Consider the following 16374-nt stretch of genomic DNA (forward strand, 5'->3'; position numbering starts at 1 on the left):
CTTTGACTGTGCAGATTTTTACTCACCAGTTTCCATAATATTTCAAAAGCTCAAAGGGGTGGGGGTTAAACTCCATAACCCTCCCCCCTTGTGTATGCTGCTGAAATTATAATATTTTTTTATGTATTGGCATGCAGTACTTACTTCCCAAATAACACATTATGCATATAACTCATTAAATTTAAAGTACTGATAATATGTTTTGATTGTGATTCGAGGAGCATTGTTCCTTTTCAGCTCGCCTTCTGGAGGATCTGCTAATGCAGTTCAATTCGGCCATTGGTACAAGATCACAACAGCCGTCGCAGACTACAGAGGAAAAGGAACAGTACAGACGAAAATGTAAGTAGCATTTCTCAGCTTCTCACTTTGAACTTCGTGTTGAATTCTTTTCCTGTTCGATCACACACTCCAGACAGTTAATGACTTTACGATTTCATAGCTTGCTAAGAACTTTTATAAGTTTTAATGATATTATTGAGCAGGAAATGTTTGAACTCTGGGGTATACTGCCACCAGGAATTATACGTAAATTCTGCAAGAATATTTGTCAAAACATGAAAATATTGCAGCATCTAGTAATCAAATTGAGTGATTTTTTAATTTTTTTCTGTCTGTCTGGGCTTTGGGTATGTTCAGTACTCTTGACACTTGGTAATAAGCACAAACCAAAGTCAAAAGATGAATGGGAAAGTGTTAGTGGGTTGTGGTTTATTGAGAAAAGAAGAATGTATATGCTTGTAGAGTGTAATAGTGAGACTCGGGCATCTGGATCCACAGCTCCGTGGGGCTCCTGTTCTTTGCTGTCCTTGTGTGTTTGTCCTTTCACCCATTTCATCTTATCATTATTCATCCTCATCTTACGATTAGTCAAAAGTGGCAGAAACCTGAAGTAAAATAAACAAAATCAAATCAATCAGTACTTAGATAGGCTAATGAGGACTGGACCTATAGTTTTAATATGGAATCAAAACCACTGTGGATAGGTTAGCTGCTATTGAGAAAAAAAGACTTCCCCCCCATCCCAAATCTGGCTTTTAAGAGAGAGAGAGAGCAAATACTACTTCTCTCTTCCTAGAAAAAGGAAAGAGAAGGAAAAGGTAGGGGGGAGGGTGGGTGGTCAACAGAGAGAGATCCCTCCCTCCTCCTCATCTCTCTCTAGAGAAAAGAAGATAGAGAGAACCCCCCCTCTCTTTCATAAAAGAAAGTAGGAGGAGGGGAAAGTACTATTTCTCCCCCTCATCCCCTAGACAGAGATAGAGAGAGACGTCTGCCCCCTTCCCCCTTCATATCTCTCGCTCTTTCTCTCCCCCTCTTTATTATTATTATTATTATTATTAGGGTCCCGGGTTCGAATCGTGGCCTCGGCATGGATGTTTGTGAGTGTACTTTCATCATATCATGACTCATCCCCATCTTCGCAAATTAGTCAAAAGTGGCACAAGAAGCGAAGTAAAATAAAGTATCAATTATGACAATAAATATAATACATTGTCATAACAACATATGAAAATGGTTAGGCTAAGTTCAAAGTTCCACATTTGTGCAGTATCTATAATAATTTAGTCATATGATTACTCAAAATTTATTCATATAATGCAATTAAATGTCTGAAGTTACTATTTAAACTAATTTTATTAAATATGATGTTTAAAAAAGCCAATTTGTATATAATGAAAAAATTATCAAATTGTGCAATATTCTGAATTCATAATCATAACAGTTATTTTTGACTGACAATATGGAGAAACAAATATCTTCAATCATATGTGTTCTTTCAGACAAGCAAGATAAGTTACATTCAAATTTATAATTAAATTTATTGAAATTATGTACATTTGCATTGGCATCAAGGTTTATATACAAAGGTCAACTCTTTAAAATTGTTCAATGTATAATATGATGTCATACTTGGTATTTTGTATCAACATTCAAAAAATGGTAATTGTAATCATTAGATAAGTATATTGTGATATACATAGTAAAATAGCTGTAACAGTGCAAATATGAAAAACTAAATATGCTGACCAAGGCAGTAATTTATTTTATTAAAAACATAAACTAACGTAACGTTTCAACCTTCTAGCAAGGTCTTCTTCAGACTCTGTATCAAGTACAAAAGTTGATACAGAGTCTGAAGAAGACCTTGCTAGAAGGTTAAAACGTTACGTTAGTTTATGTTTTTAATAAAATAAATTACTGCCTTGGTCAGCATATTTAGTTTTTCATAATCATGGAAACAAGGCTTAATGGAGTTATAAGTGCAAATATGTACATTTACTACACAAACATTCAAGCTGTTAAGCACTCATGGACAAAAATATAAAACAAAAACATTTGAAGATAACTCATACTAAAAAATCTGGCTTGAACTAGTTGCTCTAATACTAGTTGTCTGGACTTTAAAGGAATCTCATGATGGAAGGAAGATAAGTAAAGATGTGGCGATTGGTGAAGGATTGATATTTGTATAAATCTGGATATTTTGAAAGATTATACTTTGCAAGTTAATCTTTAATAATAGAGACATTTTGTTCACAACAGAATCTTGAAAATGCTTTTATAATGGCATAATCTTTAAAAAAGGTTTGGAACTTGTAAAAAGTGCCAAGTTCAAAAATTGGAAGCAGGAAATTATTATCTGCATTATCAAGCTAGTACATGAATAATGCATTACCTCAAATGAATGTTTTGAGAAATAAGACAAAGTGAGAGAAATATCTTCTGCATTTTGGATGTGAATTAACCATATGTGGAGTTTTAAAAATTGAAGAATGGAAGCCATCTTGTAAACCTGGTTGAAGAAATTGACATTCAGTTTACTCAGATGTAGAACTGACGCATGCCCAAATATTAAGAAAAAGACTTACTCTACCTCATATGTTCTTGTAGACAAGTGCATGATTTGATGTATCATATATAATAATTATAAAAATATTTTTTGTTTATATTATATAAACACTATTCATCAGCATATGTAAGCTGGTATTCCTTTTCAACATATATCCTTAGCTTCCTACTGAGCTATAACATTGATTTGAATTTTTGACAGGTATATACATAAAATGATGTGCCAATCAAGACTTCATATTTCACCGAGGACATTTATCAAGGTGAATGATTAGTTGAGAGAGATTAGACTGAATTGTCTTCTCGATATTTAGTCTCAGTTTCTTCTCTTTTCATCACGTTCCATCGTTATACAATCAATCAATCTCTCTCTCTAGTACCTCACCCCTCCCTGCCCCAGAGAGAGAGAGACCTCTTCAAATAAAGCAGGCATTTTTTGCTACTCCACATACAAGGTGTAAGATAATGCCATCCAATGGGTTGTGGCCCCTGTAGTTTTGTACTAGCCCACCTTCTTGATTTTCTTGCACCGTTTTTTGTATCCCAACTGGCTCTTTCATTGTTGGTGGACTTTTTTTGCATACATAAATAACTACTGATGGATAACTGCTTCTCTGAACATGCAATGAAGTTTATAGGCATTGGACACTTGCTGAAGTTGGTTTGAAAGTTTGGCTGTACTGTCGCAACAACCGCTATTCGTGCTAATTCTAATGCAAATGCCTTCTCCTGCTTCAGTATCACAATCTTGCTCACACAGTACTACTATAGGATGTTTTCCTAACTTGCAACCTTCTTTACTAACTGGCTGTATACTCTTTGTACCTCTCATTACAGGTTTGAATCACCCTGAATATATTTAGTATGTTCCTCATGTCATTTTATTTTATTACATGCATTTATTTCATGGTTGCAAGATTTCATCCCTCTATTACTTTTTAGATGATGATAAAATTGTTAGAGGCACATATTTTTGGCAAAAAAAAAGGGCACTAACTAAATTTTAAAAAAATGTTGTCATAGCGGTGAAAAATTGGATCAAAAGTGGTGTATAAAATGAGATTTTGGTTTTAAAATTGTGAATATAATCCTAAATTTCATTTAAAAACTGCACTTATTGCACGCACGCACGCACGCACGCACGCACGCACGCACGCACGCACGCACGCACGCACGCACGCACGCACGCACGCACGCACGCACGCACGCACGCACGCACGCACGCACGCACGCACGCACGCACGCACGCACGCACGCACGCACGCACGCACGCACGCACGCACGCACGCACGCACGCACGCACGCACGCACGCACGCACGCACGCACGCACGCACGCACGCACGCACGCACGCACGCACGCACGCACGCACGCACGCACGCACGCACGCACGCACGCACGCACGCACGCACGCACGCACGCACGCACGCACGCACGCACGCACGCACGCACGCACGCACGCACGCACGCACGCACGCACGCACGCACGCACGCACGCACGCACGCACGCACGCACGCACGCACGCACGCACGCACGCACGCACGCACGCACGCACGCACGCACGCACGCACGCACGCACGCACGCACGCACGCACGCACGCACGCACGCACGCACGCACGCACGCACGCACGCACGCACGCACGCACGCACGCACGCACGCACGCACGCACGCACGCACGCACGCACGCACGCACGCACGCACGCACGCACGCACGCACGCACGCACGCACGCACGCACGCACGCACGCACGCACGCACGCACGCACGCACGCACGCACGCACGCACGCACGCACGCACGCACGCACGCACGCACGCACGCACGCACGCACGCACGCACGCACGCACGCACGCACGCACGCACGCACGCACGCACGCACGCACGCACGCACGCACGCACGCACGCACGCACGCACGCACGCACGCACGCACGCACGCACGCACGCACGCACGCACGCACCAAAAAATAAAAATAGCCTTTCTAATTTCACATTTATGTAGTTGTAGTTACCAGAATGTTAAGTTCATTCCTGTATAAAGGTTCATTTTTGCTTCTCAAATATTTACAGCAGAATTAATCAATTTTCCATGAATTGCATAACTCAACAGGATAATTCAAACTTTAGAAAGTATCGCGTCAGTAAGTAAATTCTAAATTTCATGTTTAAGAGTCTATTTCACATTTTGCAGTTCATTTGGCATCATTTCCTGGCAAAACTAGGTAGGAAAATGCACCTTACACATTTCAGAAACATGAAAAATGAACATTATATCATGTTATTTCACATTCATGTTTTTGTCAAAAGCGAAATATGCATGCCTCTAAAAATTGTACATAAATTGCACTGTCAAACAGAATTTTTATTGTAGAATAAGAATTTGCAAGGGATGAGGGTGGTGTGAATTAGCAGATCTGACGTTCCAATTGTTTGTTCATTAATACATGTATTTGTGCTTTTAGGTGAAGATCTGGAGAGGCAAGTTCGTGAACTGCAGCATGAAAAGCAAAGAGGTTAGTTTTTCTTACATTTTGTCAAGAAGTAAAAGACTTAAATGTTGTGAGACAGCACATATATTCATGCATTTTTCTACTCTCGTAGATGACCAGGAATTATAACCATAATCATCTTTATACATCTGTTGATCCATTATTACATGGGAGTAAACATCATCATCAAGATCATGAATACGTAAAATATACCATAATCTATGGAATAATAAGCAAATGTACATAGAACCATTAAATTATTACAAAATGAACATGTACCATCTTTTTAGTTTATACAATTAGATGCACCACTTCATTATTTATACATTAAATTTATAATGAAACAATGAAAAACTTATCCAGAAATTTTTATGAATATTATTATTATACATGGATATGGCCATTTAAAGAAAACATTATTGTGTATGTGTACTAAGAAATGAAGCTATAATATTCCTTAAGCTCTAAGCACTAAGGTTTATATGATGAATAAATAGTTTTAAGACATTATCAATTATAAATGAATGTAGAAACTTGTGTATGAGGTACAAAAGCTAGGTTTGTATGAGGTACAAAAGCTAGGTTTGTTATTATTATTATTATATTATCAATTTAATATGTGCATAAGTAAACTTGGATGAAACATGGTTTTTTTTTTCTTCTTGAAAGTGCATATTGCTTGTTAATATCACTAGTATCAAACTTAGTTCAATTCATAGTGGGGCGATTCCAGGTCAATTAACCCATACAAGCAAAAGTAAAATTTCCCTATCAGTATATCAAAGCATTGAAATTTCATAGTAAAAGGCCTGAATTATCTGAATATGAATTTGTTTTGTTTGTTAATTTGCAAATAGGTATTTAAAAATTAGATTTTTCAACGTTGTTATTTTTTTCAAAATGCTGCATTTTATTTGATTTTCTGATTGGTTTCCCAGCTAGCAAAAAATTCTGGTAAACTCATAAATCTAATGTAGAACCAAATAGCAGGATCTTCTCTACCCAGATAATAGAGAAATATTCCTATTTGGCACTTCTATAGACTAGTCACAGGCTTCCCAGTTGCATACTAATGTATTGTCACACACGTTGCAAAAATCTATACTTTTTGACGTGGAAAAAAACTGGGAGCTAGAAGCAACATTATTCTGAGGATAAAGTAGACACCTAAAGGTTAACTTTTAACACCACAAATAATTCCTTCCCGTTCCTGGAAGTAGTGGAAACAACTGTGTCACACACGTCACAGTGACATAATGTGTCTTGAGAAATTATCAGGCACATCAGTACAGTTGAACCCAGTTCTTAGAGTTCCATTAACTATTAGTACACACTATGATGTAGGAAACAATATCAAGGATAATGCTTCTGTTTAAAACGGACCTTACTCTTTGTAGAAAACATGTCATTGTAGAATTATTTAGTCTGTAGAAATCTTCATAAGGCTGAAACATACTTTAACCCTTTCTCTTTGTTGTTTTTTTTAATTTGAATATGCATATTTTAAAATTTTTCCTCCCACCTTTCATTTTAGAGAAAGAAGAAAACGAGAAAGTGAAAGTTTTGCTGGACTTGCTGGCTAAAATGAAGAAGATGAAAACTGAAGAGTACGTATAAGTAATATTTCATGTTAAGCTTGTGGTTCATAAGCCAATGAAGAGCCATCTTTTTTCGGAACCTTGAATGCCTTTTGTTCCAAAACCGGTTAACAAAACAATAACTATTTTCCTGTAGTTTACGGTTATTACAAGCATAAGAAAACAGTTTTTCTTTGTGACGTTTCAGGAGAACACACGCTCCTTTCATCAGACATTTATTTTCATTTTGACTAAAGATACAGTTATAACAATGGTTAGTAATTTTTTAAACAAAAAGAATCTGTTATATAATGGATGTTGTCAATGTTACATTGTTGTAATATAGCAACTTAACTGTGAAAAAAGCAGTCTATTTTTTTTTTTTTTTTTAATTATGAATCCCAAATATCATCTTTAAAATTTAATGTAACAGAAAACATCAAGAGACTTTGTGAAAACAATGATGAATTTGAATTACCTGATGATATTTGGGATTCATAATTTAAAAAAAAAAAAAAAAAGACTGCTTTTTTCACAGTTAAGTTGCTATATTACAACAATGTAACATTGACAACATCCATTATATAACAGATTCTTTTTGTTTAAAAAATTACTAACCATTGTTATAACTGTATCTTTAGTCAAAATGAAAATAAATGTCTGATGAAAGGAGCGTGTGTTCTCCTGAAACGTCACAAAGAAAAAACTGTTTTCTTATGCTTGTAATAACCGTAAACTACAGGAAAATAATTCTATCATGCAAGCAATGCATACATACAAGAAAACTATTAAAACAATAACTATTGAGTTTATTTTTTGAGGCCCATATCGACAACATAGCATAAGAATGGCAATAAGCAAAAGTGTTTGATGACAATGTTGGGTCATAAGGAAAAAGCCAAACTGTTAACAATTTTACTCTCATTTGATAAAGGTAATATGGAGGGACATGGAAACCTTAAATTAAGGCAGGTTATGGACTGCAGCAACAAGCAACATGGTGACAGGTGGCGTGGGCATCTACCAGTCTTAAAAAAACCACAACACCACTGCATCCATGACCATCAGACTAAAATGACACAATGCATAACTATTGAACTATGGTCCATGTAATTGACATATGCATCTTGTCGTATGTTGCTTGTTACTTTGGGCTGAAAGCTCTCTTAGATTCAAGGGCTCATAGTATTGAAATGAGGTTTCAACGAGCAAGAACATTATTAGGATAAGTTTTTGATTATTTTCTTTTCTACACCCTGTACATTCAGATTATCTGTTGCTTTAATGGTCGATTGATTTTGTTAATTTTATTTCGTTTTTTGCCACTTTTGGCTAGTCACAAAGATGGGTATGAGCATTGAAATTGATGGACACCAACAAAGATCTCACATGCCCAGACCAGGATTTGAACCCAGAACCCTGGGCTTTCAAAAATAATGCAGGATAGTTTAATTCCTTAGTGAAACCTAGTTATCGAAGTTGATAAAGTGTTCTTGTATCAGCAATAATTTTCAGGCCTGCATCTTTTATATGCTTTTATACATCGCAAAAGATTTATATTGTATTTCATTCTTCTTTTGCAGATCATGGAGCAGTGGAAGGCCTGAAGGCGAATTCAAACAGAAACCACAGAAGTAAGTTTTTTGCCTAATAGAAATTTACATCCAAAATAATATACAGTTATTTATTTTTTTCTGTAATGTTTTGTCCTTGTTTCCCAAAAAGAGTAGTTACTACACAACACACAGAAGTGTAGAGTGACTATAGTCATGTAAGGTTGTGTGTTGTGTGTGTGAATATCTTGGCTTGAGAAAGTTCTGGGAAACCAGGATGAAATGGTGCAGGAAAAATTTAATAAACACCACTTAAAATATTATTTTAAATCTACAAAAAGTGGCTATGTGAACCTTTGAGAAGAACATAGGAATTCACATGTTATACATTTCCCAATATATGGAATAAGTTCATAGGAAGGTCTGATATGTCTAATATGAAGGTTTGTTTGTGCATAGAGTAGGTCGTTTCAAGGTCAAGTGTCAGCCTTTGCAAAATCACACCATTCTTCAGAGGCAGATTTACACAAATATTAAGAATGCACATAAAAATTCATATCTAGCATGACCTTGTGCATGCATTTCAAATCAATCAACTTCCCAACAGAGAAGTTTCAAATTCATATAATAATTAAGAAACAGATAGAGCCATGCGTATTTAGTTTCTGACAAGAACACGAAATGTGAAGTAACACATTGTAATGTTAATTTTTCAGGTTTCTGGAAGGTGTGAGGTGCATTTTCGTACAGTTTTGTCATGAAATGATGCAAAATGAATTGCAAAATGTGAAATAGAGTTAAACACGAAATTAAAGGTTAGTTTACCGATGCGTAGAGGCACATATTTTTGGTAACAAAAATTCAAAATTTCTGTACAAAAACAAGTCAGTTTCGGGTTCAAAAGCTGTAAATAAAATAAAATTTCTCTCTTACTGCGGTGAAAGAGCAGCATATAAAATGAAATTTTGGTTTTAAAAATGTGAATATAATCCCAAATTTGTTTTAGAAACTGCACTTACTACACAAAATAAACATATTCCTTCTAATAGCACATTAAATCATTACCAGAATATTAAGTTTATTCCTGTATAAAGGGGTCCATTTTTGCTTCTCAAATATTTACAGCAGAATTAATCAATTTTCCATGAATTGCATAACTCGCAGGATAATTCTGACTTTAGAAAGTGTCGCGTTGATAAAAAAACTCCAAATTTCATGTTTGAGTCTATTTCACATTTTGCAGTTCATTTCGCATTATTTCGTGACAAAGCAGGGTGGGAAAATGCACCCCACACCTTCCAGAAACATGAAAAATTAACATTACAATGTTTTATTTAACATTTAGTGTTTTCGTCAAAAACGAAATATGCATGCCTCTACCCTTCTTCTTTGTTTTCATCTTCTTTGTTTTCATCTCCTTTTTTTTTCATCTTTTTCCTCTCTCTACTACTATCTTTCGTTTTCTACTACAGCTAGAACTATCTCACCAAACGTCTTTGTGACTATATACGCACTTGCGCACTACATTAGCACATTAAGGGGTTAAAAGAAAGACATTGTGGTGGACAATTTTCTTTGTAATACTTATGCATTCCAGGGGCTCCCCAATGGCGTCGTCGCCTTGTAATCAAGGGTCCCGGGTTCGATACCCGGTGGAGGAACATAGTGGTTCGGATCCCACTTTAAAAACTGTAGGTCTAGTCCCGATTAGCCTTTCTGTGCATAAAGTGGACTTAAAACACCAATTCAACAAACGTATGCATTCCACTGTACTTATGGTTAGAGCACAATTCCGTTAACCACTGAAGAAACTCTTGACACACCTGATGCTGAATATAACTTGCTCTTGCCCAAGATGAGTAATACAATAAACGACACAGCACACTAGCATTGAGATGTTAACAATTGAAGTCAAAAGTGTAAGCAGGCATGCACCGCTTTGTTTATTAGTACAGTTCATAATGTTTTCATTTGCTTTGAATTATTTTTACTGCATGTATTGCATATATTTCTAGATCAGGTAGAAGTGGGTATGAAAACTATGATGATGCTTTGCCGTGGAGTGATAAAAAGGCCAATAAAGAAAGTGGTGCTGTCGGCTACGATCATCTGCAGAGGTACATAATGCATGTTTCTTGTTGCACCTGTTATTAATGTTCATTGTGTTTTAATCGCTGTCTGTTATGTGACATCATTGTTTTGCTCATGTTGTGTTGATAACTTCTCAAAAGATAATAGCATTTGGAGTCAAAGTTTGAAATATACTTGTAAAATCTTTGTAGAAGTAACAAAATTAACTGTTGTACAAGAAATATATATGTATTTCAAGAGAGAAATATTGTGTTGGAACGACCTGTAATAGGCTTGTGTATCGTGTGTTTGTGTATGTTTCTTTCCTTTTATCGTGCCTATGAGTATGAAATTGTGAGTTTATAATAGGGTTACAAAATCACTGTATGCAATAAGTAGGATGTGCTTCCCCAGAATGTACGGCTTCGACGAGACCGAGATCAAACCACACTTCATTCACTTTCCTCATATAGCTTATGACACTATCTCAAGCACACAGGATCATTTTTTCCATCCATTTTATATCTACCAAAGGCGTTAGAAAGCCTTAAATTCCCCATCTTCTCGGAAAATAAAGATCATTCCAAAATTACTTCATATAGTTCTGATTCATTTATTCATTCACCTATCTGCTGGAATAAAGATATAAGACATCTTGTGTCAAGGTTTCTTCCAGTTGGCAATTTTGCTTTCTAAACCAAATAAGTTGAATATATATTGATCAGTAGTTTTACAGAGTTAGGAAATGTTATTATTACAATAATAAGTACTGAGAAATTGCAAAATTTGTAATTTTCAAGTTGACGAGTCACAGTTCCAAAATTAATTGTCTGCATCTGTACAGTTATTGTTATTAACCCAGTGATTAGCAACAATGCTGTGATATTTTTTTCTAATTTGCAGAGGAAATGTTTACAGTCGTAAATAAGTTATAATTAGTTATCTAAATTATTATTTTTATTCTGGAAAACTTGGAAATTTTAGTGAGAGAATGCTTACCCTAATATTTGAACCTTGGGATGTAGTTAGTTCCTATAGATCTTGTCCTTGTTAAATATTAGTTTAAAAAAATGAGAACTAAGGTTTACGAAGTATATTGTGTTAACTAACAATTTGTGTGTAAAGTAAAAATGTTATGCGCTTGTTTTTTTTCTTTCTAAGTGTTTTTGACTTTTATTATTTTACAATTATAACTTATTTTGTTTCAGTTTTGAACGTGGAAGGGGAGGCTATGGAAAATTTCAAGGCAGAGGAAATTTCAATCCCAGAGGAGGTTTCAGAGGACAAAGGTATGCTATTTGTACGCATACTTTGTGTTATATTTAGACTATGGATTTATATGCACCAAAAATTAGCAAAATGTGAATTCAAATATCTGTAAAATCATTTAAAATATACAAAATAAACATGACAGCAGTTAACAAAAAGATTTCTACTCCTAGCATACAGAATACAAAGAAATGGTAGATCTGCCACACAGACAAAATCCAATATTTAACACTATTAATTTTTGCAGGACATGAAAATTACTTACAATTAATCATGTTTTAATTTTCAAGTATGCCTGAAAGTATAGTGATATTTTGCCACAAGCATGCATTCGATATGTAAAATAAAATATGTATTTATGGTAAAATAAGCCAAAATATGCAACATAAATTTGGTTTCATTTACTGACTTTTTGGTCAAAATGCATAAGAAAACAAATACTTTTGAAATATGTATTTTCAATAAAAACTTACATTTGCATATGAATCCTTGGTGTAGTTATATTGTTGTACTAAGTAGGAATCTGTTACTATCTTGGTAGCTAAGCCATAGAGTTGTCGAATTTAATAACTCACCACCGAAGTGTGTTAAATTTAAGTGTGTCATCAGTTTCATGCAATTTCATTGATCCTTGTCGTAACCAGCCCAAGGAGGCAGACAAGAGATGTACAATAAAATAATTACTTGCAAGTTTGCTTACTTGCTCCAGTGTATACTTGCTCTTTCCACTTAGCATCAGTAGTTTCAACCACCAAACATCTCATTGTGTTGAATTAATGTATTTTTGCAATTACCATGTCTCATTTGATGTTATAAAAAACTCGAGCTAAACATTTCAATGAAATTTCCACATTATATATTTTGTATGTGACTAACTAGGCCTGAGCTGATACCACTTCGAACCAATACCAGTGTTGACAGTGGCGTGCCCAAGGGGGACATAACTTCCTTTCCCTTTGGCTCTGTATTCTTAAAAAAGACGTCATAGGCAGAAAATATTGGCAAAACGAGAACTGACTACCAAAAAAAGTACATGTAACCCCATCCTCCTTTTTTAAAAAAAAATCTGGATTTGCCACAGAGTGCTGATACTTTTATGAATCCCTGCTGGTACTGATGCTCGAAAATTGTTGCAAGTCGAAGCAGTTCATGTAAGTTCCGTTTGCAATTTGTGCCGTAGCAACACCGATTGTGAGGGTGTGCATGTGCACGGAGTTTTTTTTGACTAATTGGAAAGGCACAGACAACAGTTGGAGGAAAGATAGTAGTCCAAACACTTCTCATTGATAATGTTCAAGAAAAGCGAAATACCCGCTGCATGTGAAGTGTGGTCTGTGATCCGATATTTGAATGCACGGAATGTGTCGGCAGCTGAAATCCACAGTCAGATTTGTGAGGTATATGGGGAACAGACCGTGAGTGCCTCAATTCTACTGAGATGGGTGTGACAGTTTAACGAAGGGCGGAACAATGTGCATGATGAGGAATGCAGTGGACAACCATCTGTGGTGGCTAGCCACTTGGTCCGTGCAGTGGAAGAGAAGATTACAGAAAACAGACGATTCACCCTGTCGACACTTTTAGTGAATTTTCCACACATTTCCTGTTCGCTGCTTCATGAATTTGCCACTTGGTTACCACAGGCGGCATTTCTCTATGATACAGGTATACAAATCATTGTGTTTCATTATGGTGTCTGAACAGTGGTGGCAACTATGTTCAAAATTAGTCCGAGGAATGTACTTCAGTGTGCAATAAAGTTGTTTTGTTTCCACTACATTTTGTGTTTTTAAATTGGCAAATGGAACTAATTTTCTGGATGACCCCTGTGTTAGTTTTCCATTGGAACTATTACCATATCAATCTAACAAAGTTTTGCTCTAAAATATTCATACTTATTTAAGATAATCATTTAATCATGTTTCTCCCCACAGTATTGTTGCGAAAATTATGAAAATTATCAATTTTGTTGTCCCATGGCATTTGTGTATACTCGCAGAATGTCCAGATTCGGGAAAGTGCTGGCTGATATCAATGATTAAAATCCAACTGTTACCACTGGTATCGTACAATATGATGCATTTGTGCCCATATTGGCACAACCCAAATTATAACATTAGTAGTATTCCTATCTTATCATTGTGTAAACTGTTTTGTCACTTATGTGTTCACTTATGTGTTCACTGATTCTCATTCAGACTAGTGTGTAATGCCATCTATACGCATTTTTTCCCTTTTATTATGTAGGGGTGGCCGTGGCTTCGGAAACAGACAATGGAACAAGTCTGGAGAATCCTTGGATGATCTGTAAGTACTATGTTTTTTTTCAAAAATACTAAATTGATGCTACAGACATAAAGCATACACTGTTTCGAAGGGTAGGGATAAGATTTTATGTTGTAAATTCAACATTATGTTTATTATTGTGAATAATCCGCAAAATAACATATATACTGTAGATTATACAGGGTAATTCAAAATGAATGGTGCAACTCTACACATTTATTATGACAGAAAATCAGTCAAGGCATCAATATAAAGAAAAACTCCGGAAGTTTTATTCCCACTTAGCTGGCTTATTCTGCTTAGCCGATGCTCCACCAGGATCGCCAGTGTTGCAAAATGGCTAATGACCAGTAGAAGGTGTGTTGTGTGTTGGAGCAATAGAACTGATTCAATCACAATGGTGCAAAGACATTTCTGCATGCGTTTTGGTAGTAATGCATATGTTTCACCCTTCAGAAAGATTTGCCAAAGTACAACGGCGAATTGTTAGTGCTTTCGAAACCATTGACAAGGACTTGCTTTCTCGTTCATAGCAAGTACTTGATTATCATTTGGACCTTCTCCACGTTACTTGTGGTTCCCATGTTGAATCTTTATAATGCGAGTCATGTGATTAAAGCTTCCAGAGCTCTTCTTTATATTGATGCCTTGTGTGATTTTCTATCATAAATAGTAACGTCGTAATAACTGTGTAAAGTAGCACCTTTCTTTCATTTTGAATGATTATCGAGTGCAACTCTGTTTAATGTGTCCTAGAATATGCATTGGTGCAAACAGATCGCAAATTGCGTGTTTCCTTTTTCAGGCTGAATTACAATGCAAGTCGAGGAAGAGTTTGTACTGCTCCCTGTAGGAGGAGGATGAATATGAAGTTGGTTGAAACAAAGAAAACTTGACTTTTTTACGATGTATTTTACATGGCTGAACCAGAACGAAATTTACAACCCCAATTTTTTTTTGTCTGGTGCCTAGAAAGGTTGGGTTTTCTCTCCTGAGAGATCTTATCTTACAAATTAATTTTGTAATAGACAATGCTCCAACATTCATTCTGCTCGATTGTCCTCCACATTTTGCAGGCGTCAGTGTGACTGGTGTCAAGAGTCTTCCGAGTTTCGCTTGCAATAAGCGAGAGATTGTTTTCCTTTCCGTAGATCTCAGTGGAAACTGGTTTCTCATGAACTAGAATTGTAAGAATTTCGTGGAAGAACAACGACTGTGCACAATTAAGAGAAAATAACACTTTAAATCCTTTTTTGTGAAAACATTTACATGTTATCACAACACGCATCCTGTGCATAACAGGTTGTATAACTACCAGGATAAATGGCGTTACCGTCTCCTAGGAATATTTGTGTCTGTTTGAGCTGACATTTAAGTTGAAAATTGGTGCAAATTCCAATAACCACCCATTCAAAATAAGGGCCCCTTTTCCTGGGAACTGTGAAAGGTCGTTGTATCGAGAGTTGACTAGTTATTTCTATTTGGTAAGTGTTGACGTAATTATTTTACCTTCATATATTTATTAGGTTGTTATTTTAGGTTAGCTATGCTATGTATATTCAGTTTGGTTTTTCTGGTCATTTTGGCAGGGGTCACCAGCAGATATGCGTGACAGTTTCAGTTCACAGTTCAGTTTCTTGAGAAAGCTATTTTCTGTTATTTCTCCCGTGAAAAATACCGCTGATACGCATCCCGTCTGATGGGAGGTACGTCATCGAATACCGCCAGAATCCCACTATTCTCGATTCGTCAAAATGTTCCGATAGAAAGGGAAGAAAAAAGTATACGTACCCTCCCCCCCTGCCCTTTCGACTATCCTTGGCATGCCACTGCAACCTCGTAATTTGAATTTGCGCCTGTTCATATATACGTGATATATGCAGTGTCAGTGAAAACATACATGGCTTCACGCAATTGTTTACGATGATTTCCTGCAAACATTCAAAACCCCACGTGCATAATTTTTATTTACGCTTGTTGATGTATACTTGTTACATGCAGTTACTAGGAGTCGCTCGCATCTGTTCATGACAGTTTCTAAGGCGAAAACAGTTTTTGTGGAAGTTATTTCTCCCGCGAAAAGTACCGCTTGATACGCCTCCCTTGTGCGTGCTTGAATGCTACCATAACAGTGCTGCTTTTCTCGATGTCGCAAAACTTCCCAATACTAAGTGAAAACTCGTGGAAATGGCCCATTTCGCTTTTAAAAGTTATTTTTTAAAATTATTATTGCTAATGAAAGACAATATGTAGATATATACATGTTATACGCACGGACACAA

General features: G+C 36.2%; 1 protein-coding gene across 4 annotated transcripts in view; it reads left to right on the forward strand.

The window, feature by feature from the left end:
- LOC146004385 (uncharacterized) overlaps nt 1-16374 on the forward strand; it is a 72320-nt gene that overhangs the window by 23269 nt on the left and 32677 nt on the right. For 3 of the 4 annotated variants that reach the window (XM_083143188.1, XM_083143190.1, XM_083143192.1), the window contains 7 exons: nt 238-342; nt 5311-5361; nt 6872-6944; nt 8498-8548; nt 10483-10584; nt 11746-11826; nt 14054-14113. In XM_083143188.1, the coding sequence (XP_082999314.1) occupies nt 238-342; nt 5311-5361; nt 6872-6944; nt 8498-8548; nt 10483-10584; nt 11746-11826; nt 14054-14113 (523 nt within the window). The remainder of the gene's footprint in view (nt 1-237; nt 343-5310; nt 5362-6871; nt 6945-8497; nt 8549-10482; nt 10585-11745; nt 11827-14053; nt 14114-16374) is intronic. The other variant, XM_083143191.1, reaches the window with a different exon arrangement.

Source organism: Lepisma saccharinum, chromosome 21 (genome assembly GCF_977018435.1).
Source record: "Lepisma saccharinum chromosome 21, izLepSacc3.1, whole genome shotgun sequence".
Taxonomy (NCBI): Eukaryota; Metazoa; Arthropoda; class Insecta; order Zygentoma; family Lepismatidae; genus Lepisma; species Lepisma saccharinum.